The 22,649-nt window shown below is 43.1% G+C and overlaps 1 protein-coding gene across 2 annotated transcripts in view; it reads left to right on the forward strand.

Annotated features, from left to right (window-relative positions):
• Positions 1-22,649, forward strand: part of LOC133995034 (mediator of RNA polymerase II transcription subunit 13-like) — an 88,003-nt gene that overhangs the window by 59,044 nt on the left and 6,310 nt on the right. The window contains exons 5-27 of one of the 2 annotated variants that reach the window (XM_062434304.1): positions 9,119-9,264; positions 10,025-10,231; positions 11,044-11,208; positions 11,393-11,549; positions 11,662-11,766; positions 12,233-12,889; positions 13,232-13,445; positions 13,818-13,896; positions 14,448-14,569; positions 14,851-14,929; positions 15,065-15,282; positions 17,131-17,309; positions 17,596-18,524; positions 18,895-19,074; positions 19,187-19,416; positions 19,530-19,728; positions 19,912-20,200; positions 20,286-20,538; positions 20,648-20,836; positions 20,939-21,162; positions 21,256-21,398; positions 21,822-21,980; positions 22,254-22,418. In XM_062434304.1, coding sequence (XP_062290288.1) covers positions 9,119-9,264; positions 10,025-10,231; positions 11,044-11,208; positions 11,393-11,549; positions 11,662-11,766; positions 12,233-12,889; positions 13,232-13,445; positions 13,818-13,896; positions 14,448-14,569; positions 14,851-14,929; positions 15,065-15,282; positions 17,131-17,309; positions 17,596-18,524; positions 18,895-19,074; positions 19,187-19,416; positions 19,530-19,728; positions 19,912-20,200; positions 20,286-20,538; positions 20,648-20,836; positions 20,939-21,162; positions 21,256-21,398; positions 21,822-21,980; positions 22,254-22,418 — 5,288 coding nt within the window. The remainder of the gene's footprint in view (positions 1-9,118; positions 9,265-10,024; positions 10,232-11,043; positions 11,209-11,392; positions 11,550-11,661; positions 11,767-12,232; positions 12,890-13,231; positions 13,446-13,817; positions 13,897-14,447; positions 14,570-14,850; positions 14,930-15,064; positions 15,283-17,130; positions 17,310-17,595; positions 18,525-18,894; positions 19,075-19,186; positions 19,417-19,529; positions 19,729-19,911; positions 20,201-20,285; positions 20,539-20,647; positions 20,837-20,938; positions 21,163-21,255; positions 21,399-21,821; positions 21,981-22,253; positions 22,419-22,649) is intronic. The other variant, XM_062434305.1, reaches the window with a different exon arrangement.

The raw sequence follows: 22,649 nt of genomic DNA on the forward strand, positions 1-22,649 counted from the left end.
CAGTAGAGACACAGAGTGGCTCCTCCGTGACCATTTAAACACCATGTGAGGGAATATCGTTTTCAGGAATGGTTTCCAAGAGCGTTCGGGAACAGCTTCATCACAACTTGATGAGCGTTGAAGCTGTTCTTGTGGCTCATGCTGGTCCAACACTTTTCTTTTTTCTTGAAATTTGTCAACCGTGGTATTAAATATAATTAACATTCATTTATTTATGCTCATAAAAATGTTGTGTTCATTGTTGATAGAGCCGCAACAATTAGTTGATTGACATAAAATGAATTGCCAACTGTTTGATAATTGATTAGTGGTTTTGAGTAATTAAAAAGAAAAAAAGTCTAATTCTTTGTGTCCAGCCTTTCAAATGTGAATATTGTCTGGTTTATTTAGTCTTCTATTGTTGGTCAGGACAATGAAAAAAGACATTTGAGGACATCATCCTGGGCTTTGGGAAACATTTATCCACATTTTACCCCTTTATCTGACATTTTATAGACAAATTGAGACATCTGCAATAACATTGGCTAATACAGCCTCTATGTTACTACATACTGTGTGTTACTATCTTACTGTCTCATTGGCCTCTCCAATTAATATGGATATTTTTTTCTTTCTGGGGTTTTGACATATTTTACTGATTCTCTGTATCTCTGTGTTTATTTATTGGGTACATCATCTTGTTTGACAAGTGGAAGTTTTATCCCATTAGAACGACTTTGAGTTTACTTAAAAGAGAATAATGACCAAAACAAATGTTACCACCAAATATAACATTACAAGCTACCAAATGGAAAAGTAAAGCTTGGGTCAATGGAAGATCTGATAACAAAGCTGTTGAAAACTGAGGAGGAAACAAGAGAGACCCATGGTGAGGAAAAGTAAAGAAGTGTTGGGTAGGGAGTACGAATGTGTGAAGACACTGTGCTGTGGTTGTTGTTGTTGATACTGTGTAAAGATACTGTATTCATGCAAACATATGTTGAATATGGAGATTCTTTTTCTGAGATGACACTCAGTGTTTGGTTGTGTGCAGAGATTTACATGCGAATGTGTGTGTGTCTTGTGCATCATGTAATTCCTCTTCATTTTGACAGCTCTATATGAATATGTTGTCAGCTGGCACGCCCCCTGCTGAGCCAACCCTGACTTGTGCTGTCTGTGAATTATTGAACATCCTGGAAGGAGAGACAGAGAGGGAGAAGAAGTGAAATATTATTGAACCCTCAGACATAAACAAATAGAAATCTTATGTCGTACATTTCATACTTGCGCTCTGCCGCTGTTGCATGTGTCACGTTGTGTAAGTGAACTGTGACGCTTTTTCTTTCCACATTTCCCCACTGCTAGCTTCCAGCACACATGCAAACATGTGTTGCCAAAAACACAGATACACACATGCATGCACACATACACACACATCATCATCATCATCATTCGTTCCCAGAATAGCAGTGTTGCCCCACAATTGACAGTGTGAGACTGAGGAACCCCCTGCAGATCTCTAGCCATCAGTGTTTTCATGCCACAAGGAAGCATTACTCAGTTGGGCATACTCTGACCTCCTGCCTCAGCTGTAACCAGCTTCTTTGTCTCTTCTGCTCTTCCATACTGTGCCTTTTATCCCCAACAGGGGGCGCTTCAGTGCTAACATCCATGCCATGTCCCCTCACTCGTGCCAACCCCTGTGTCTTGGCACTGCTGCCTTTGTCAGGCTTATCTAGTGTTTATCTCATATGTGTCCCCAGGGCATGGGGAGGAATGGCACATCCAGAAGAAAATTCCCAATCACCCACCCCAACCCCCCACCCCAACACTCCTGCTCTCTTTGTGTCTGAATGGGAGGAAAGCACTCTGGGTTGGTAATGGATTGCATCAGACGCTGAGGGGAGCGAGAGAAAGAGAGAGTTACATGGATACAGAGGACAGGGAGGAGGCTCAGTGTGTGTAGTGGGGTGATGGGGATCAGAGAAGGTGGGGGGTCGTAAATTAATCATCACTATAGACGGCTGAATGGATGTATTGGAGTCTGTCCCTCTCATTAGTTCAGTCAATTCTATGCATGCCAAGTACAGTACACAGTATATTTGTTAATCTTGGGGCTTTCATTTGCATTAATGGCTGTACACTCATGCATAAATAATGTTCATATTTCACAGCATAACAGAGATGTCCTCTGGTACTTGACCATGAAACAGAAACAAGTTGTATTGCCTGTTTAAGCTACTCTCTCCTCTCCTCTCCTCTCCTCTCCTCTCCTCTCCTCTCCTCTCCTCTCCTCTCCTCTCCTCTCCTCTCCTCTCCTCTCCTCTCCTCTCCTCCTCTCTCTCCTCTCTCTCCTCTCCTCTCCTCTCCTCTCCTCTCCTCTCCTCTCCTCTCCTCTCCTCTCCTCTCCTCTCCTCTCCTCTCATCTCCTCTCCTCTCCTATCCTCTCCTCTCCTTTCCTCTCCTTTCCTCTCCTCTCCTTCCTCTCATCTCCTCTCCTCTCCTCTCCTCTCCTCTCCTCTCCTCTCCTCTCCTCTCCTCTCCTCTCCTCTCCTCTCCTCCTCTCTCTCCTCTCTCTCCTCTCCTCTCCTCTCCTCTCCTCTCCTCTCCTCTCATCTCCTCTCCTCTCCTCTCCTATCCTCTCCTCTCCTTTCCTCTCCTTTCCTCTCCTTTCCTCTCCTCTCCTTCCTCTCATCTCCTCTCCTCTCCTCTCCTCTCCTTTCCTCTCCTCTCTCTCCTCTCTCTCCTCTCCTCTCCTCTCATCTCCTCTCCTTTCCTCTCCTTTCCTCTCCTCTCCTCTCCTCTCCTCTCCTCTCCTCTCCTCTCCTCTCCTCTCCTCTCCTCTCCTCTCCTCTCCTCTCCTTCCTCTCCTCTCCTCTCCTCTCCTCTCCTCTCCTCTCCTATCCTATCCTATCCTCTCCTCTCCTCTCCTTTCCTCTCCTTTCCTCTCCTCTCCTTCCTCTCCTCTCCTTCCTCTCATCTCCTCTCCTCTCCTCTCCTCTCCTCTCCTCTCCTCTCCTCTCCTCTCCTCTCCTCTCCTCTCCTCTCCTCTCCTCCTCTCTCTCCTCTCCTCTCCTTCCTCTCCTCTCTCCTCCTCTCTCTCCTCTCCTCTCCTCTCCTTCCTCTCCTCTCCTCTCCTCTCCTCTCCTCTCCTCTCCTCTCCTCTCCTCTCCTCTCCTCTCCTCTCCTCTCCTCCTCTCTCTCCTCTCCTCTCCTCTCCTCTCCTCTCCTCTCCTCTCCAGGGACCATTGACATTGAGATATTAGCCATCTCCTAGGCAACAGACATTTGGTATTAGGCCACATCCCAAGGTCACAGGAATCTCCGGTAAAAAAAAAGAATATATATATTTAAACATCACCTCTTTTCTCCCCCCTGTTCCTTTGCCTTTCATATTCCTACATTCAAAGCACCAAGGATGCACCTCAGATTAGAATTCTATGATATATTTACCAATGCCAAGAGTTTGTTTATTGTTCATTTGTTTGAGCAATAAGATGTCATGTCATTTCAACACTAAATGAATATATGCAAGTGAGGAAGGAAGCCAAGGGGATTGTACTCAAGTATAAATTCAATAAAAAGTAATTTTAAACATCAGAGAAACAAGATGAAACAAAAAGTTTCAAAAAAATAAAATTAAAAAGAAGAAATTGTCCACTGACCTAATTTTGTTCATACTGGTATGTTTGGATAAATTGTTCTCCTGGCACTTTCAAGGGCTTTCCCTCAACTCCCAGTAGCACAGAGACATAGAAACACATTCCTGTACCTCATTTAGCATCTTCATTCAAAACAATGTGATGTGTTTTGTACAAAATGGTTAAATACAGGCTTATCAGGGATTTATCTGTATGGTAATTGAAAGTTAGTCAAATAAATATTGTTATCGGCATGAAAATTGGAAACATTTGATGGGTGAATTGAGTCTGGTCTTTTCTTATGATCTCTCATTAGTTGACTCAGGGACCAGCTGATTTAAGGTCACTCACGATGAAAATGGCCCCTTGAGTGGGTGATTGATGTAAACCTGCAGACTGATAAGCAGACTAGATGAATGAGGATAAATCAGTCAATGAAAGTTGGATTGGTGGACTGACCAAAAATACTACTTGTGGAAAACACCCCAATAAAAGTCAAGAGCTTTAAATTAGAGCGTTTGAATTGAGAAAGGAGGAATCTAGCACCATGAAGAAGAATACATCTGCTCCATTGTTCTACTCATTGTTTGTCTTCTTCTTCGTGCATTTCATTTTAAAACTGGAAAACTAACTAAGTCATTTATATGGTCTGATCCATTAGGACCACACTGCTTTGGCTGTAATGCTGCAGGTCTTTACAAGGTGGGTTCAGGTAGAGAGTTGAATCTGTCTTTATAGTTGCAGCATTTTTTTTTTCTTTCAAAGGATCCACATCAAAACCCGTCTGTGTAAATGCACACTGAAACAGACGACATGTGTCTGTTGGAAAAAACACATAACAATAGAAACCATACCACCACTTCTGCAGTCATTGACTATTACTGATTGAATACATGCACTGTGACTCATAAACATATCATACCAGTAATGTGCTGGAGAAAAATGAGACAATATCTGATTTGTTTGTTACAATTAACAATGTAATGAAAATCTGTGTTTTTGTAAGACACCAGTTCAGGAGAGCCACATGGTTTCATTCATGAGACCCTTGTTAAATATTTGTTTTTCTGAACTCTTTGCATTTTACCCTTTGAAACATGTTGTTCTACATGTGTAATGGGTCTCCCCTGGGACAAAAAGCAGAGAACACGTGATGAGCTATCCCCCAGATTTCTAATATTACCAGGTAAGCACACTTAGAGTGTGTGTGAGAGAGAGAGAGAGAGAGAGAGAGAGAGAGGAGAGGAAAAAAGACACTTAAATCAATAGAGAGGAAGATGATACATCACAGTAACAGCCTATTAACATTTCCTTTTCCTCTTTTTTAATTAGGACCACAGATATGAAGGTAAAGCCAGTGGTAGCTGGCACTGATGTTGGCACTGAGGTTTGGGACTCAGGCTTTTCCATTTGGCAGCATTTGTGTGGGAATAGCCCGATGACAAAGTAACCAAAGTCTTTTTCTGCTATTTCTATTGATTATCAGTAAATCTAATTTCAATTGCAAAATTCCTCTACATTTTTCCTGCATCTTGTGCCTATAGAAAGGGCAATGAGTATGTGCACTTTGTGTCCTTGATCATGGCACATTTTCATTGTGAATCCATATAAGTAGTTAGAACAGTGTTTGAGCACAAACATTGTGATAGCAGCACTGGCTAAAGCCACCCACAGGGGGCCACTGAATAATACATCAAGCTGTCTGCATCCCCCTTATGTTCGTGTTAATAGTGGTGTGTACGCGTGTATAAAGTGTGATTGCAGGAGCATATACACACACCTGCATTAGACGGAGCATATCATGCATGTTGGGTAGATTGGCACGATTTGTTTGAATGGAATAAAGTTATTGTGTATAAGTGCAGTTGAAGGACTTTTGGAGGATCTGTGTACATGCAAGAGCTTACATGAGGATAAACATCCTGTACATTAGTGCTTGTATAACAGAGCAGTGGTGTTTCCAAGAGATGTGTTCAGATTGAGTAGGAAAGGTCACGCTGCTAGAATGCTGAAGATATCTCATAACTGTGGTGGCAAACTAATCATTAGACGCACAGATTGAGGAGATTTGAAAGAAAATCTGATCATGTCTGCTCATGATTGTAATGATGTAAACACAATACGCAGTTATCACATCGGCTCCCGACGCCTGCAACAGTGGAAACAGAAGCTTTGTGTGTCTTGTTTTACTGTTTATTGCTTTCTGTCTCCTTTAATCTGAGAGCCATTTTCTGTTTATATCTTCTTTTTTTCTCCCTCCGGGTAAGACATGAGCACCATTCCGACAACCAAGATAACAGTTGTTATGTTGTGTGCATGTGATTGTACACACAGATGCATGTGTGTCAAGTCCATGATGCATGTCGGACATTAACCAGAGCCCCTGCTGGCTGGCTGGCTGGTAGCGCTGTGACGGGGTGAAAAGACACGTTGTCACATGAATGAATCCATTTTCCTTATTTCTTGTTAGTGGAATTCAAACATGCGTGCAATGTACACATATGTATTCACAGGCTGTTATAATAACTGGGTTTATGTGCACACATGTGTGTCTTCCTCTGCATGCACACACTCACACACATGCACATTTGTACACACATGATGCCTACATGTAACTGAATCTATGTTGTTAACTCACACACATACTATATGAAGCCAAATGAAACAGACACGCATGCACAGTTTTCACACGAGGACAGTACGTGATGTGTCTGTGTGGGTGCTTCTCCTGCTCGACATTCCCTGATTGATTTCACCATAAAATTGTGCTCAGTAGCCAACCATTAAAACTCTGATCTCATCGATATGTGTGCAGCAATTGCACTGCATGGCACTGAATTATTCACCTCCTCTTTCTCTCACTCTCGTTCCGCTCTCACTCTTCATTTTATACTGTATCTTTCTTTCCTTGTCCTCTAAATTTCCTCCCTACCCATCTATTTTCCCTTTTCATGTCAGTCTGATTCATGCGTTTGCTTAATTTTTCTACCGCTAGTGCTCACTCTCTCTCCCTCTTCTACCATTCCTGTGTTTCTTTCTACTCTGGTCTTCCTCCTTTCTTTCTCCTCACTCTCACTTATTTTTCTCAGCCCCCTCAACTCCCCCCTCTCACTCTCCCTTTCCTTCTCTCCATCTCTCTCCAATACTGTCAGCCCTGAAGCGAGTCTCAGCCATCACTCCTCTTCATTTATTAATACCTGTACTCATACAGCCCTGCATACACAGCTGCCTCACATCTCTGTCCACTGTTCCCACACACACACACACACACACACACACACACACACACACACACACACACACACACACACACACACACACACACACGATATGCCGACTGCACAAATGTCCCTGAGGAGGCAAGAAGCCCTGTGTGTTCACACACTCACACCCGCTTACTGTGCAGGAAAATGCCCTTTGTAAAAGGACAGGGAGCATCAATCTCTCAGCTGCGTCAACCTACAGTTTGATGCTCTTTTTGTAGTTCTGCTCATTCCAGACTCACATTTAATAGCACGTAATTGCAGTGATAATAGTGTAATAGATCTAGAGTTATCATTTTTGCAAATTTGTTATTACAATATTAAACGTTTTTAATCATCTTCACTAGGAGCTTTGCTTTATCATAACATACATGGCTAGAAGTAATTGACAGTATAAAGGTGAACAACACTAATTCCAGCTGAAATATCAAACATATCCAACCACTGATTCTGATGCTACCTGTCTGATTATAAGATGGAGAAAGTGAGATAAAGAGCATTAGTAATTCCCTGCTGTTTGGCTGGAGCTGCCGCTTTCTGTGGGGTCTTGAGGAAGATGTCTTTGTACACTCATCAGTCCCGATCAGTGCGCACACAACTCATAAAAAGATTTAATAACAATATAAACAGAATTATGAACATGAGAGGGAAATAAATGCTTCATTTCCTGGCCTTATTTAATCTATGGAGGACTGTAACAGTATGACTTTAGTGCAGACATGAGGGATGACATAGTGAAATACATCAAATCAAACAATTAGTTGATCAGCCAAAAAAAAAACACCTTAAAAAACAAAGTGTTTTTTCTTTGGCACCCTGAAATCACATTCATTTCTGACTTTTACTGCTTGAACACAGCCAGAAGATAATTAGAGCATGTGGTAACGCTAAAGTTCCCTAAATGTTAATATGTGTTGTTTATACATATGTGTATGGCAGTTAGCTGGATTTGTACTACTACTTGCAGCTGTTTCCCCTGAACTTCCCCATGCAGCTATATATAGCTCTTCATATGGTGTAATGATGCACTGAGGACAAGGTTGGGGGGGCAGTGACATTGAAAGTGTTTCAACTGATGGGCTGTAGAGATGTAAATTGCGGAGATGACGGAATTGTGCTTTTTTATCTGTGCAGGAGTATGTGTGTGTGTGTGTGTGTGTGTGTGTGTTTGTACGATAGGTGTGAAGTCGACATGCTCCTTGTGCCCGTTTTGTCGCATGCATATGTATACGCTGCTATTCCTCCTGTGATTGTGCAGAACTGTGCTCAAACCACCTGCTGTTATGATGGCATGTTTTTTCCTCCAGGAGCATCAGGGATGTTTATGAAGCAGAGAAATTGTCTTGTTGCTTTTTGGTTGCACTCAGCGCCATCTGGAGGCTGTCACGGTCCACGCCACGGTATCAGGCTCCCTCAAGATAGTGTTTTAGTTCTGCCCATGAGTGACTGTGGAACTGGCCATTTTATTGAATTTGATGATCCATTACGGCTCAAATGGAGGTCCAGCTCCCTCAGGGCAAAGGAGATATTGCATAGGCAGCAGGGTAATCACAAGGAGATTACAGTACCTGCTGACTTTATTGTCAGACTGATGTATAACAAAGGTTGTAAGGAGCTTTATAGATTAAAAATATACATCAATGAAGCCGTCTTAGTATTAATGATGTCCAGCCCGCCCACTGGTATATAGATTGCAATAAGAGCCCCAACAATTACCCCTTTGTGATTAAAAAAAAAGAGCTATGCATGATGAACTACGCCTAGGCTGTGTAATAAAGAGAGCGCCGCATATGTAAACATGTAGCCACGACAATCAGTCATAAGCAAATGAGGATTTATACCTGCAATAAAGAGCTTATGTGGGAAACGATGAAGATGATCAATGTTGGTAGAGCTCAGCAAGGCTTTCACAAAGACACTGAGTCTGAGTGTGTTCTCTAAATTTGTGTTTGGAGAAAAGCACTCATCATCTGTCATGACCAGCATATTCATACTGTACAATAGTTTTTCAATGGATGTGATTTATGGGTTCATTTAATCTCAAGTTTAACATAATTGAAATTTAATTTTAATTCAATTTAAATCTCAATTTAATTATGTCAACAGCTGTGTAGGTAAATGAGGCAAACTCCTACTGAAGCTCTGAACACATGTTTGTATGATCAGCTCACTGTTCTTCCCCCTTCCTGCCGTCTCATGATCTAAACCTCTGCTTTCTTCTTCTTTCCCCAGTGAACACCTATCATGCTCCTTCTCCTTCTTCCTCCATGGGGAGAGCAACGTGTGCACGAGTGTGGAGATCGCCCAGCACCAGCCTGCGTACCACATCACAGAACATCACATCCGCCTCGCTCAGACCTCCATCACGCCAGTACAAGGTAATACACACAACACAACAAAAGTATGTATCCAACACTGCATAAATGATGATTATGTACAATACAAGCATAAGACACCACACTAACCAGAATATGAACATTATTAAGATCTGTGATGATCAAATAGCAATACCACACTTTAAGAAAACTCCATTACAAGTCACTTGAGTAAAAGTATTATTAACAAAATGTACTCAATGCAGAAAATATTCCCTATTTCATATTATATTGATTATACTCATGCATGAATGTGTAATCTAAACTATTTTATATATTGCAACATTTGACTTACTGTAATTTAACCATAGCTTCTAAATAAATTCAGAGTAAAAAGTACAACATTTCCCTCTGAACTGGAGGAGAAGTGTAAGATATCATGAACGTTTAAACTCAAGTAAAGTGCAAATACCTCAAAATTATACTTAAGTAAAAAACCTGAGTAAATGTACTGCGTTCCACCACTACTAATTACTGGTAAAGTTCCTGATTGTATGAAGATTATATAAAAATGATCTCATGCTTGTAGAGTTCTGTTTATGTTTATACATTAATATAAAAACATGCTTATAAAGCACTTCACAAAATATATGGTGCAAGTACCAATTAGAATAAGGTCAAGGCAATCAAGAAATAGAGAAAAAATCTGATTAAAACCACTTTATAATAATCCCTCAAATGAGTAATTACACCATGCTGCATGAAATCGTTTGCTTTTGCTTTCATTGGTGAACAAAACAATCTTTCACATCTTTCTCTGCAGTGATCCTGAGCCCGTACGGCCTGAGCGGCACTCTAACGGGTCAGGCCTACAAGATGAGTGACCCGGCAACACGGAAGCTGATGGAGGAGTGGAGTTACTTCTACCCCATGGTACTTCAGCAGAAAGAGGGAAGTGGAGAGAAGGAAAAAGAAGAAGCGAGCCAGGCCTATGATCGCAACTGTCACGTGGCGGTGGAGGTCATCGTAGGTATGGAAAAAAGTGTTTGTGGGTGGATTTAAAATGATGTAGAAGGTGCTTTATCTCACCCAGTATTTAGATATCCTTTGTACAGTGAGTCCACACTCTCTGTTTATGAAATGATCACATAGCAGCACATAAAAAAAGCTCGCTGGAGATCTTTTCAGCCTGAGAACAGCAATAAAAACACATTAGACCACACACCGTGATGTTGCTCTACTCCAGCAAACCATGAGGGAGCAACATCACATTGATTACCATCAGCCTCCATGTGGACTCCAAGGTAGTTTAAGCTTTGGTATTAGTGGATGGGGTGTAAGTGAAGTGCATTTTGGCTGCAATGATCTTCACAGTCTTTTAGCACCGAAGAGGGAATGAACTGAAGGGAGGAGAGGAGAGGAGAGGAGGGGAGGGGAGGGAGTGAGAAAGACAGAAAGTTAAGATAGGGAAGATGAGGTAGAAGCTCCAGGGAGTTACTCTTAACAGCTTTGTCTAATCAGTCTGATCCCAAAGCGATGGTTTGACCTGATTATAATCAAAACTCATGGATACTAGTGGCGTCTAAAGAGGAAACCGTGTCTAGTCTTGGCTGCTTGAAATGATTTTAGATATGTTTCATTTGAGCAACGCAAGAGAATGTGCCTGATTTCATTCATGGATAAGGAGCATATACCGTATCTTTACTACTGGGACACATATCATTTTCTCCACTAGAATTGGATGTTACATACTAAAAATATAACTACAGTTTCAATGAACTCTGCAGTGGCCAGTCTGTTGTATCTTCACAGTGTATAATATTCCTTTTTTCATCTTCACAGGTGGAGTAAGGATGACCTATCCAGCTGCTCTTGTGCTGATTGCCCAGGGGGACCTGCCAGTGGAGCAACCTCCACCTCTTCCTGCAGCTCTGGGCCTCACCAGAGAGCAGAACCACTGCAGTGTGCCCCTCACACCGCCAACGTCTCCAGAGCAGCCCTGCTCAGGTAACAAACACACACACACACACACACCTTCCTGCATGCACTTACGGGACATTTAATAAAATGTTATACATATATGTTGATAATTAGTTGCACAGTCTGAACTACATCCATTTAAAATATGTAACAGGCCACTAACACCAAAAATAAATCAAATAAATGTTTGTTTCCTCTCCATCTTTCCCAGCGGACAGTGGCTTCGTGACTTCCGTCTCCAGTGTCCCAACACCAGACAGCAGCATGGGGGTCACCAGCATCAGCCCAAAGCATTCTGTGAAGAAACTGTCTTGCCATGTGGTCCATCAGGCCTGGAGGGAATGCTATCTCAACCATCCTCAGCATGTGTAAGTCACTTCTACCATTGCTGGGTCCGTTTCCCCTGTTTGCCATGATTATTATTGAAGTGCAATGATGCGACCGAGCTGGCGCCCTCATGTTATTGTTTCTTCCCTGCAGACGAAATCAGCGGACTGACGTGATGCCGAAGACGGAAGTGCCAAATGGAGTAACCACATGGGACTTCAACGATCTGGGAGCGAGAGCACCCTGCAGCTGCTCCAGGTACCACAGAGCTACACTCAAGCTGTTTTTACTAGCCTTGTTTTTATGTTTATTACATAAAACATATTTAAATATTTTCAATTCTTACTTTGCCCAGGAAATGTTCAGACCTAAGTCTAAAATGAAGTAAAATCAAAGACTATTGCTGTTCATCAGAAAAGAGATGCTGCTGTGTAGCAAATCAAAACCTTTTATCTCAAAAGCATTACAGCTGTTTGAAAAGGCTTTGCTGGCTGAACTGGGATGCATTGAATGGGATTTAAAAAGAAGGGAAAAATAAAAAAAAATGAGTGAAAGCTTTGGCAGCTCAAAGACTCTTTGTTGTGAGATTAAAACAACATTTCTATTGTAATCAGCTAATAGTTTGTTTCTCTGGGAGAGAAGTGTCATTAAACAAGCATTGGGGTATATATTATGTTACCATGAAGCAGGTTATTTACAGGGTTTTTATTTGACTGTGTTGCAGGTTGAAGCAGCAGAAGTTGAATATGACTACAACATCCACTGCCAACCCCCAGACTAGTGCCAATACCACTCAGTCCTCTGGCCCGTCATTATACCCTCCCTCCCTGCCCAAACACAAGACCAGTGACAAGACAGAGAAGGCCGATAAACAGTCCAAGAGGCCAGCTATGATCTCGTTCCACCACCGTGTGTCTGTCACGCAGGAGGCCACTCTGGAACAGGACTCACCAGGAGGGCCCCAGCTTGGTGATCTTGTGGCGCTGGAGCCACCCTTGGAGCCTTTAGCTACTCTGACAAACTGCAAGTATCCTAAGCCTCTCTCCAATGGCAGGAAAGCTTCAGAATCCCTCCTCCTTTCACCAATGTCGCCACTTCCTCCTACACTCAGCCCTCATCCCCGGGTGCAGGACCCAGAGGTCCTGGACGGGCCTGTGGATATGCACGTCTGTCCAGACGGGGTGTCAGGGCTGGGGATGATCACCAGTGAGACAGCTGCGTATTCAGCTCTGCTGAAGCTGAGGGAGAATGGGGCTGGCTGGTGGAGAGGTTTCAGGACTCCCAGGTCTGATAAGACTGACTGCAGATCCACAGAACTCCCCACTGATTTATTAGAGGAAGTGAAGACAGACACAGCCGCTGAGGGAATTCCGCTAAAGAGGTAGGAGAGGGACACAATGGCAGCAGTGTTGGTTGTGTGTGGGTGTATGGTGGATGATTGCATAGAATGAAGGCAGATTATAAGGGTACTGGAAATATGTGACACAATGCTACCTAGACCAGAATCATACTAGACATTAAACATCAGCAATGTGGGGGATTTGGGGGTGTGTATTATGTTAGTCAGGTAGTGCTGGAGCTACTGTGTGACACATCCATTGAAAGTATGTGGGTTATCCTGGAGATATGAGATTAGATATGCGATATGAGGACACAAAAGAAGGATTAAATGCTACCACCACTGCACATTAATTGATTGCCTTCGTCTCTTTGTCTCTTTCAGACTATACACACAGACCCACAAGAGATTTAAAATCTCAGAGGAGAGGGTGAGGGACCACGTCCAAACTTTGGGTTTGTTCCAGCAGCCAGTTGTGGAGGTGCTACGGGAGCCCGGGGATGATCCCTACGACTTTAAGGAAGGAGACATTGAATACACTTTCTCCACTTCCAAGAGATTAAAGAGTCAAGGGCGAGAACCCAGCAAGAAGGCCAAGGTACACACACAGCTTAAAACACAACGCAGTAGAATCAATATTTTATAACAACCATGGGTCATATAACTACTTCTTTGTGAGGGCGTCACTCATGGTGATGAACAGCTGTTTGCAGCAAGACCTAAATAAGCTCTAGAAACCCACTGTACACTACCTGTCCAATACTAAATGGTGAAATAATTGTCCATAAAAGCGACACTTAGTTCCTCAAGAAGAGTTATTTTTTTCTGCCAAGCTTATGCACCAATACTAACATCATGTGATTCATCTTATTCACACAATCTTTCTTTAAAAAAGGGGAACTTTTGGCTTTTCATTTTGCAGAATGTATCAGGAAGTGAATTGAGACTTTTCTTCTCTTTTATCCACCAGGGGGAAGAAATCACCAGTAATGGTGCACTGCCTGATGGCAAAGACGCTATGTCTATTTTCAACTCTGCTCCAAAATCAGGTAGGATGCAACCTTCAACTTCAACATCATATGCATACTCTACAGCAGAGGTGTCAAACTCATTTTGGTTCAAGGGCCACAAACGGCTCAATTTGATCTCAAGTGGGCCGGACGAGTAAAACCATTGAATAATAACCTTTAAATGATAACTTCACTATAATAAACCATCTATTTACAAACAGATGAAAAGCCGGAGATGTGTTAGTGAAATTTCAACAATATTATGTCTCAGTTTTTTGCAGATTATTTTGAACAGAAGCTGCTTATTGACAATATTTTTGCACAATTTTCAATATATCAGTGTTTTAAATATGACCACATGTATTCTGGTCAGGGTGGAAAAACCAGAATTACTTTTCTTTCTTTCAATTTTCATACTTTGCAAATGTATCCAGTGGGCCAGATTGGATCCCTTGGCGGGCCGGTTTTGGCCCTCGGGCCTTATGTTTGACACCCCTGCTCTACAGTATATTGCTTGCAAACCATATTTCAGAGTTTCATTATTATATGATTTTTTTAGCAGTTGGCCTAAAGTTGTTTGTGTGTTTTAGATGAATCGAGTCAGGATGACGCAGCTGCCAAAGCCAATCCTTCTCTGACCAGAGAAAAAGACCTGGTAGTCAACATCTCTGATCTGGACAACATATTTGATGAAGATGAGGAGGAACTAGGGGTGAGACATCATGGTTTATTTGTTGCATATCACATGTACTGTATCCTCTTTCTATTTTATAATTGAATTTCTAGTCAAAATAATGGGAGCTCATGGGAAAAACAAACAGTTCTTCCACTATAAGATTTTGTTGAAACACAGAAGGCACTAATGTCAATTCTATAATTATCCCATCAGTATGACATGCTTCAATATTTTCTGAAGCACTAAAAATATTATACTGATAAAACTGATCCTCTATTGTTATGTGTAATAATTTGTAGACTGTTTACCCCAACCAGCACTCAACCAAGCTGCCAGTGTCTGCAGAAGATCGCCCTCTGGGGAAGGAAGGGAGAGTTGCAGTACCTTATCCATCAAGTGAGTCTCTTTGATAAGTATTTAGTTTTAAAATCTCTATGAAATACATTTATATCTATCTCTAACTTCTGTAAACTAAAATGTTTTGTTTCTCCTCCTCTCTCCATCTCTTTCACCATTTCTGTATCCTTTCAGCAGTAGCAGACCTCCAGCGGATGTTCCCCACCCCACCTTCTCTAGAGCAGCATCCAGCCTTCTCTCCCATCATGACGTATCGTGACACCCCGAGCCAGGAGCCCCCTGTACCAAGTGGAGCAGCTGACCACCTTCCCCCTTTAGCTTCCGCCCAGCATACTGAATACAGGATGGAGATGGACGAGGGCATGATCAGTCCCAGGCAGGAGGATTTCAAGGTGAGGAGAAATATGGACATTCTGAATTGGTACCTGATTTACAGCAAATACCACATTGTATTTAGTGTGTCATGCATTTAAGTGTGAACTGAAAAATATTCCACTAAAGTATGTGAATAGAGCAACATGGACTCTTTAACCTTTGTGTCGTCCTCCCGGGTCAAATTGACCCCATCTGTTTTGACTGTTCCTTCTTTCCTCCCTCTCTTCCTTCCTCCCTCCCTCATTCTCTCTTTTCTCCATCCCCCTTTCTTCCTTCTTTCTTTCCTTCCTCCCTTCCTCTTTTCCTTTCTCCCTCCCTCCCTCCGTCCTTCCTTCAGTCCTTCTTTCCTCCATCCTTCATTCCTTCCTTTCCTTCCTCCCTCACTTCTTTCCTTTCCTCCCTTCCTTCCTCCCATCTGTCCTTCCTTCATTCCTTCCTTCCTTCCTCCCTCCCTCCCTCCCTCCTTTCCTTCCTTCTTCCTCCTTTCCTTCCTTCTTCCACCCTTCCATCCTTCCTTCCTTCCTCCTTTCCTTCCTTCTTCCTCCTTCCTCCCTTCCTTCCTTCTTCCTCCCTTCCTTCCTCCTTTCTTTCCTTCCTTCCTCCCTCCCTCCTTTCCTTCCTTCTTCCTCCCTTCCATCCCTCCTTCCTCCCTTCCTTCTTCCTCCCTTCCTTCCTTGACTCGAGGACAACACAAGGGTTAATGACTTTCATAAATTACTGAAATCAAATGATGTCATCAAGGAGCAGTCTATAGAAGGAAGTGGTGACTAACTGGCAGCGAGCTACTCAGCAGCTGTTCAGACTCACATATAATGTTGGAATTGTTTCAGTAATACCTGTAGCTCACTAATTAACTATCTCTGTGTTATGAGTCAGACATCTGTATACTGACTGCAGGCGCTGTACTGTATGCTGGGAAATGCTAATTATAGTAGAATGCACTTAGTGGCAGTATTTGGTGCATCTGCTCATTAACCCAAACACCCAGCTCCTCCACACAACAAGTATTGTCAGTGCAACTCAACATGTAAAACATGCACACAAGATTAAAAGGTTCATTTTAACATTAGAATAGATCTGAAGTGACTCAATAGCAACTGGTGTAAATAATAAACATCTATTCAGTGCTAATTTGTGTTGGGAGTTCTGCCTCGTAAATGAAACATATCAGAGTTGGTTAGCCAGAATTCTTCAAGCTAGCAAGTAAAGACCACAGTGAGCACATGATCACAAAAAAAATTAATGAAACTATAAATGTTGCCTGTTCCAGCATGTCTTGTTATATTCATGAAGATGGTTAAATATTGCATTAAATCTGTTGGATCACGCCTTGAGTTGCTGGTGGTGTAGTGGTAATTCATTTCCTGAATTTCAAGTGTGCATAATTGGACCACAAAATAACTTTTTAATTAGCCTCTACTAAAAAAGTTCTCTAGTCTCCAGTAGAGCTACCTCCACCACAACAAAGTCCCATTGGATTGCACTGTTGGTGAGAAAGGAACCATTTCTAAAACTGAGCTCAGGAGGTGAAGGACAATGGCTTCATTCAATACTTTACAATATCTTTAGCTAAACAGTCTAAAATACTTTAGACCCTATAATGTGGCCACTGGGTCAAATTAAGTGAAGCTGCCTCCTCTTTAATCCCTCTGTTGTCTCCAATAATTCTTTATTAAATTCAACCTGGTTTACTCTGTGCTTCTGTACCTCCAATCCTGTCAGACACACTTATTAGATACATATATGAAACACATCTTATAATATCAAAAATTGTTATGAATTCCCACCTGATTATTTCCACTCAGTACAATAAAATCAAAAGTCTCTTTGCTACTAAATGACCAACTTCTTACCTCTCTGTTCAGCCACAGATAGGCTCCTCCATGTTTGCTCCACTTACCTGCCTACCTAGCCAGAGTCTGCCGCCACTCAAAATTCCTGAGCAATGCTACTACCGTCCATCCTGGTCTCTCATGCCCAAAATGGAGCATTTCTCCACGGTCATGCATCCTCAGAACACCGCTTTCATCAGGGACGGATACACGTGAGTAGTCAGCTATGACAAGCTTTTGTGACCAAGAGATCTTTGATATAAATGAAATTAATTAAGATTTATAAAATGTAGTGCTGGAGTACTGTATGTGGTCTTTTAGGAATAACTATGTTGACTTTTAACCTCACTAGAAAAGAGTGCAGTGCTCTAAGGATGGTTGTGCTCTGTTTGTGTGTAAAGAGCAGCATGACCTTAAACAGCTGCTCCCCAGACAGAGTCATCTTTTTTGTCTATCTTACTATTTGTTTTTGTTTTCTCCAATATATATTTTTTCCAGAAACGTCCCCAGTGTCAACACCCTCACAGACCAAGAGTACGGCCAGATGAGCGCCACCACTGCCTCTGTGAGCACCACTGTTGGCATCCTCCCTTCTCCTGCCACTCCTCGTTTCTCTGTGCCAACTCCACGCACTCCACGTACACCGAGGGGATTTAACACTGCAAGCTCTGGGCAAGGTTCAGTGAAGCAGGATGGTACTGAGCTTAGCTCCCCGGTCTCCACCCCCTCCACCAGCCTGCCTCTTAGCTCAGTAGACCCCCTAGCTCGGCCAGGACCCTCCCTGCCTGAGGCCCACAGCCTGTACTCTATCCTCCTGCTCTCAGACTCCGTCCTCAATGTTTTCAAGGATCGCAACTTTGACAGCTGCTGTATCTGTGCCTGCAATATGAATGTCAAAGGAGCAGATGTGGGGGTGTATATTCCTGATTCCACCTGTGAGGATCAGTACCGCTGTATGTGTGGCTTTAGTGCCATTGTGAACAGGCGGTTAGCCCATGGTACAGGCCTCTTCCTTGAAGATGAGCTGGATATTTATGGTCGGTCATCTGAGGTAGGCCGGGCAGCTGAGAGGAGGCTGGCTCTTTGCCGGCGGGACCCGACTATGGGAGATCCAAGAGCCAAGCGGCCCCAGGATGCAGCTCCTGCTTCTCCCTCAATCATGGTCCTACTGCAGGAACAGTGCTCCCAACCTATTTCTTCCCTGGCATCACTGCATCTCCCTATAAGCTGTTCCTGCCATGGCCGCAAGGGGGCACTGCTCCAAAGCTGGATGTCTGAAAAGCAGTGGGCAGATGGGAGCGATGCCTGTGTGGAGTGTTATAATGCTCTGGAACAGGGACTGCAGTATGTAGATAATTCCACGGGAGGGAAAGTGGATCCAGCTGTTGTCAGAAGTACAGCTCTTCACTCTTGGCCTCATACTAATGGTAAGAAGCATCATTTGGCTGCAAAATAAAGGATTTAAATGATATAAACCGCAGTGCATCCTTTGGATAGTATGGGACAAAATCTCTTAAATGAAATTCTGTTTAACTGATCAGAAAGATTTTTGTGGGAATATTATATTTACATTACATTACATTATGTTTCCTTAATGTGATCTAAATTTTGTATTGATGTGTTTTATGTGTGTTTATTTGTTTATTTGGAGTACAGACTCTTGTTATCATGTGCTCATGTATCCTTTCTATGTGTGTGTTTGTGTGTGTGTGTTTATGTGTGTGTGTGTGTGTGTGTGTGTGTGTGTGTGTGTGTGTGTGTGTGTGTGTGTGTGTGTGTCTCTGCTCTTTTCCACAGTGGTGGACATGAGCATGTTGTCGTCCCAAGATATGGTCCGTATGCTGCTTTCGCTGCAGCCTTTCCTGCAGGACGCCATCCAGAAGAAGAGAACAGGGCGGACCTGGGAAAACATCCAGCATGTTCAGGGTCCACTCACTTGGCAGCAGTTCCATAAGATGGCTGGAAGGGGCTCTTACGGTCAGTTGAGAGTCACCTGTAGTACTATAAAATGTTTGAAACAATTTGTGGAGTGAGATCATCATTACTTACTGTAGCCAACTAAAAATCTCACAATTTGCGTTTTTCTAAGGTTCGGAGGAGTCACCGGAGCCCTTGCCCATCCCTACAGTGTTACTCGGCTATGACCGGGAGCGCGACTTCTTAGCGTTGTCCCCATTGGCATTGCCCTTCTGGGAGAAGTTGCTGCTGGAGCCTTATGGTGGGCAGCGGGATGTGGCATATGTGGTGCTGTGTCCCAATAGTCCCTCTCTGCTGGCTGCAGCTCGGGCCTTCTTTCAGGAGCTCAGTGCTGTCTATGAGGTAGGAGATTTGATTCAGAAGCTTGTTAGAATTTAAATGAATATTTGAATCACATTGCACTGAAGTGTGCACACTGATAAGTGTTTCTAATGAGAGAATGACTCCATTTACAGACATGCCGCCTCGGGAAGCATCGTCCTCTGGCCAAGGTGTCCAGGGATGGCATTGTGCGTGTGGGGGAGGAAGTGGAGCCAGAAAAGCTGGAGGAGCTGGGCGTGGACCAGTGGCTGACTGGACCCTGGGCTGGACAGCAACACACCGACAACCTCAGCAAACTTAAACTTTACGCTTATGCCTGCAAGCAGCAGCTAGGTGAACATAATGAAACAGACTAATCTTGTTTTATCCAATCCAATTGGATCTAATCTTATATAAAATCTCACTTAGACGCTTCAGTTGTATTTTTTATTACATAATCTCTTGATACCATCTCAGTTATTGCTGAATGGATCATCCTTCATGGATAGTTTGTAAGTATAATAATCTCTCTTGCAGGTCCCCAGCTATCAGGCCTTCTTTTGGACAGCAGTCTCCTGTTGCCTCCCAAAGTTCAGCCTCCCATAAACCCCACATCCTCAACCCAGCCTGCCCCTGCTGGCCAGCCTCAAGGTTGGACCGCTGATGCAGAACAAGCTGCGGGGACTCTCAGTTCAGCAAATACTTCGACTCCGGCTGGAGCAGTCTCAGGCCTGATGGGGGAGACGACCCATGGAGGAACCAGCGAGTCTAAAGGGCCTTCTAGTACCACACTGCCAGCCAACACACCAGCAGAACCCCCTGAACTGTAAGCTGCAGATTACTAAGGTGTTACTTCATCCCACATTTTATTCCACAAAAGCACAATTAAAACATTTCTCTTGGTCTTTCAGCACTGCGGAGCAAGCCAGAATTGGCATCCCCACTGAGGCTGACTCGATGGAGAGTCACACCAACCCACCAGCTATAGTTATTTACATAGTGGATGCTTTTCTCAGCTCAAATGGATCAAGAAATGAAGGGGGAGAAGAAGAGGAGGGTGATGATGTAGAGGCAGGAAGCATTTGGCTACTGGGGCTTCTTCGCTCCTACACAGAGATGCTGCAGACTTTGCCTGAGACGATGAGACCAGCACTGATGCTACAGGTATTCTTTGATTTACTCTGGCTAGGATTAAACATAATCAAACTGTAGACTTGCCTGAAATACTGCAGTCCTCTTGTGAACATCATTTTTTTTATTCCATTCCATTTAGGTGGTACCATGCCAGTATCTTCTCCAGCCTGCTAGTGGGGAGAGCCATTTGTACCTGCAACACCTGCGCTCCCTGGCTTTCTCCTGTTACTCCCAATGCAGACGTCTGATGCCCCAGCAAACACATATCAAGTCCCTGACTGGCTTTGGGCCGGTGTCCACTGTCAATTCTGTGCTTAAGAGTCCAGAGGTAGGCCTAAAAATGCAATCCTTAGCAATCATATTCTTCTCTTCACATATGCTGAAAAACATTGTAATATACTTGCTCATGCTCTTGATTTTCCTCCTGCAGCATCCCAGCCCAGTGCAGATGTACTGTCCCCCATTCGTCCTTGGTCCAACCCGTGCCAAGCAGCCAGAACAAGGAGAGATATGGGCAGAAATTCCTCCCAAATACAATGTGCTGTTTGTTGGATACTGTCTATCACATGACCAGCGCTGGATCCTGGTGTCCTGTACCGACCAACAAGGAGAGCTCCTGGAGACCTGTATTATCAACATTGATGTACCTAACAGGTATGGACAGTTGTTTATGTACTCCTTTTAATTGTTCTATATTTATTATTTTCATGTCTTTACGTATTTATTTATTTATTTTCTTTACTTCAGAGCGCGGCGTCCAAAAGTATCAGCCAGGAAGATGGGGCTACAGAAGCTGTGGGAGTGGTGTATTGGTATCATCCAGATGACATCACTGCCATGGAGGATTGTGATTGGTCGACTTGGCAGACTGGGGCATGGGGAACTTAAGGGTGAGTAACTCAGCCTGTCTGGGTGAATAAAACTTAAGTTCATATGAAATATACAGTGCTATTTATTGCAAGTCTTTAGATAAAGCATTACTTTATGATCGTTATCACTTCAATTCCCCAAGTGATATATTGCAGGTATAAATTAGAGGAAGTGTGAAGCTTCCACACTAACACACGCAAACTCAGCCCCCCCCCTATTCATTTGGAAAGATCTGTACATAGGACTTTCGTCTGTGGTCCTTTACACATTAAAGTCTATCTAATAAGTCTGTCTGCTCAAATGGATGCTGGGATGCTTGTAATTTGGTTTAGTTCCATCTTGTACCCCACTAAAACACTTTTCATGTCTCTCCCCCTCTCTGCTTTGATCTTGTTCTCCCTCTCACACATGCACCTCCCACCCTCTCTCTCTCTCTCTTCTAGACTGGAGCTCTCTCCTTGGGGAGCACTCTCTCCATTCAATAGGGCGCCAGCTGAGGGAGGCCTGTCGAATGTGTGGGATCTCAGCTGCTGACTCCCCCACTATTCTCAGCGCCTGCCTGGTAGCCATGGAGCCGCAGGGCTCCTTAGTGATCATGCCTGGTTAGTAGCCTGTCCACTTCATCTGTCAGTTACAACAGTAGGGATGTTTGGTTTAGTTTAGACATAGATGAGGTACAAAACATGATTTTGCAAATAATAAAAAGTGTAAATTAACTTAAAATAGTGATACATTAATCAGAAATACACATATATAATCACATAATTATGATATTACATATACAGTAGATGGAATATTTCTATTTCAAAGCTAATTTCAACAAATGTTTAGATAGACACTTCACCTTCGCTGTACTGTTAAATGTTTGTGTCCAGATGCAGTGACCATGGGCTCAGTGTTTGGCCGCAGTACTGCTTTGAACTTGCAGACCTCGCAGCTGAACACACCTCAGGATGCTTCCTGTACACACATCCTAGTCTTCCCAACCTCTGCCACCACCCAGCTGGCCCCAAGCTCCTACCCTACTGAGGACAATAATGGTAACAATGAAGTTTTACTACAGTGACAAGATTAAGTCTGGAGACATAGATACAACTAAGCCCTCATTTAAAAATGGTGTTTATATATTGAAATCATTTATAAATTAAAGAATAGGGCCACTCTCTCTTTAGTTTTGTGCATAGTAAATTCAGTGGCTTTTATGCACCAACAGGTGGCATCTTCGTTCTAAAATATCTCATGTGCATAAAATACCTTTCAGATTTTGACCA

The sequence above is a fragment of the Scomber scombrus genome, chromosome 15 (genome assembly GCF_963691925.1).
Source record: "Scomber scombrus chromosome 15, fScoSco1.1, whole genome shotgun sequence".
Taxonomy (NCBI): domain Eukaryota; kingdom Metazoa; phylum Chordata; class Actinopteri; order Scombriformes; family Scombridae; genus Scomber; species Scomber scombrus.